The sequence below is a fragment of the Petaurus breviceps genome, unplaced genomic scaffold, assembly GCF_028583685.1.
Source record: "Petaurus breviceps papuanus isolate PSGF00001 unplaced genomic scaffold, PetGlider_PUasm1.0 99, whole genome shotgun sequence".
Lineage (NCBI taxonomy): Eukaryota > Metazoa > Chordata > Mammalia > Diprotodontia > Petauridae > Petaurus > Petaurus breviceps.
In genome coordinates this window covers 11477653-11478770 of record NW_027187465.1, presented here as the reverse complement: position 1 = coordinate 11478770, position 1118 = coordinate 11477653, and the positions used below count along the sequence as shown (strand labels likewise).

General features: G+C 64.0%; 1 protein-coding gene across 1 annotated transcript in view; it reads right to left on the bottom strand.

Moving 5' to 3' along the window:
* SRSF9 (serine and arginine rich splicing factor 9) overlaps nt 1–550 on the bottom strand; it is an 8046-nt gene extending 7496 nt beyond the window's left edge. Inside the window, exon 1 of the mRNA XM_069081495.1 lies at nt 256–550. Coding sequence (XP_068937596.1) covers nt 256–506 — 251 coding nt within the window. The 5' untranslated portion in view covers nt 507–550. The remainder of the gene's footprint in view (nt 1–255) is intronic.
* Between the last annotated feature and the right edge of the window lie 568 nt (nt 551–1118).

The following is a 1118-nucleotide window of genomic DNA, read 5'->3' as shown; positions in this document are numbered from 1 at the left end:
AGGGGGAGAGTGCGCGCGCAGCGGGGAAGGGAGGGGGAGAGCGCGCCAGGCCACGAGGTGGCGCGCACAGAGCGGGGAGGGGAGGGGGGAGAGCGCGGAGGCCCGGGGGGGGCGGCGGCGCGCACAGGGGGGGGGGGGCGGGGGGAGGGGGGGGGGGGGGGGGGGGGGGGAGGGGTGCAAGGGGGAAGGAGGGGGGTAGGGGTGGGGGGGGGGGGGGGGGCCCCGAGCCAGGGGGGAGGGGAGCCGAGGCCTCACCTGGGATCCTCGAAACGCACGAAGGCGAAGGGCGCCAGGCCCCGGCGGTTCTTGAGCTCGATGTCCCGTATGCGGCCGTACTTGTAGAACAGGTCCTCCAGGTCTTTCTCCCTCACGTCCGCCGGGAGGTTCCCCACGTAGATCCTGCCATCGTTGTCGTTGCCCCGGTCATCTTCCTCCCCCCAGCCCATCATCCCCGACATCCCCTCAGCTGCTTCCCGCAGCCCAGGCCGCTCTCTGCCGCGGCGCATTGTGGGATCCAGGAGCGGAAGTGGGTCGGAGGTTCTAAAAGAAGGTTTCTTAAAGGGGAAGTCGCCGGAAGGGCTCTCTTTTCCCCGCCCGGCTCCCCACCAAGCATGCGCAATGGCATCCCCGTCCCCTCCCCCACGCGCACACTCCCAAGCAGCGGCTCTTCCCTGCGGGTTACGGCGGGGGCGAGGGCGGGGGCGAGGGCGGGGGCGGGGGGGAAGGAAGGCGTGCTCCCCCGGGCTAGGGTGCTGGTGGGTGCCCCCTGCCCTAGGGCTCGTGGGAGTAAAGACGGCTTTCTCCAGGGCAAGAAAGGTCTCTGACCGCCGTGGCAAAGCCAGAATTTGTTTTGCTAAACTATGCACATTTTAAATTAAATTTCCTTCTCTCCCGACTGGAACAAAATGGTAGACCTTACCCCCCGACGAGCCTCCTAACTAGGAAGACAAAGAAAAATTTGCTTTATCTTCCTTTTTTAAAAGCTTGTTGTGGGGTTAGGTATTTTTATTTGTGGTGGGAGGGAGAGAAGGAAATTTAATTTAAAATGTGCATAGTTTGGAGAAGCGAGTCCTGGCTTTGCCACGGCGGTCAGAGACCTTTCTTGCCCTGGAGAAAGC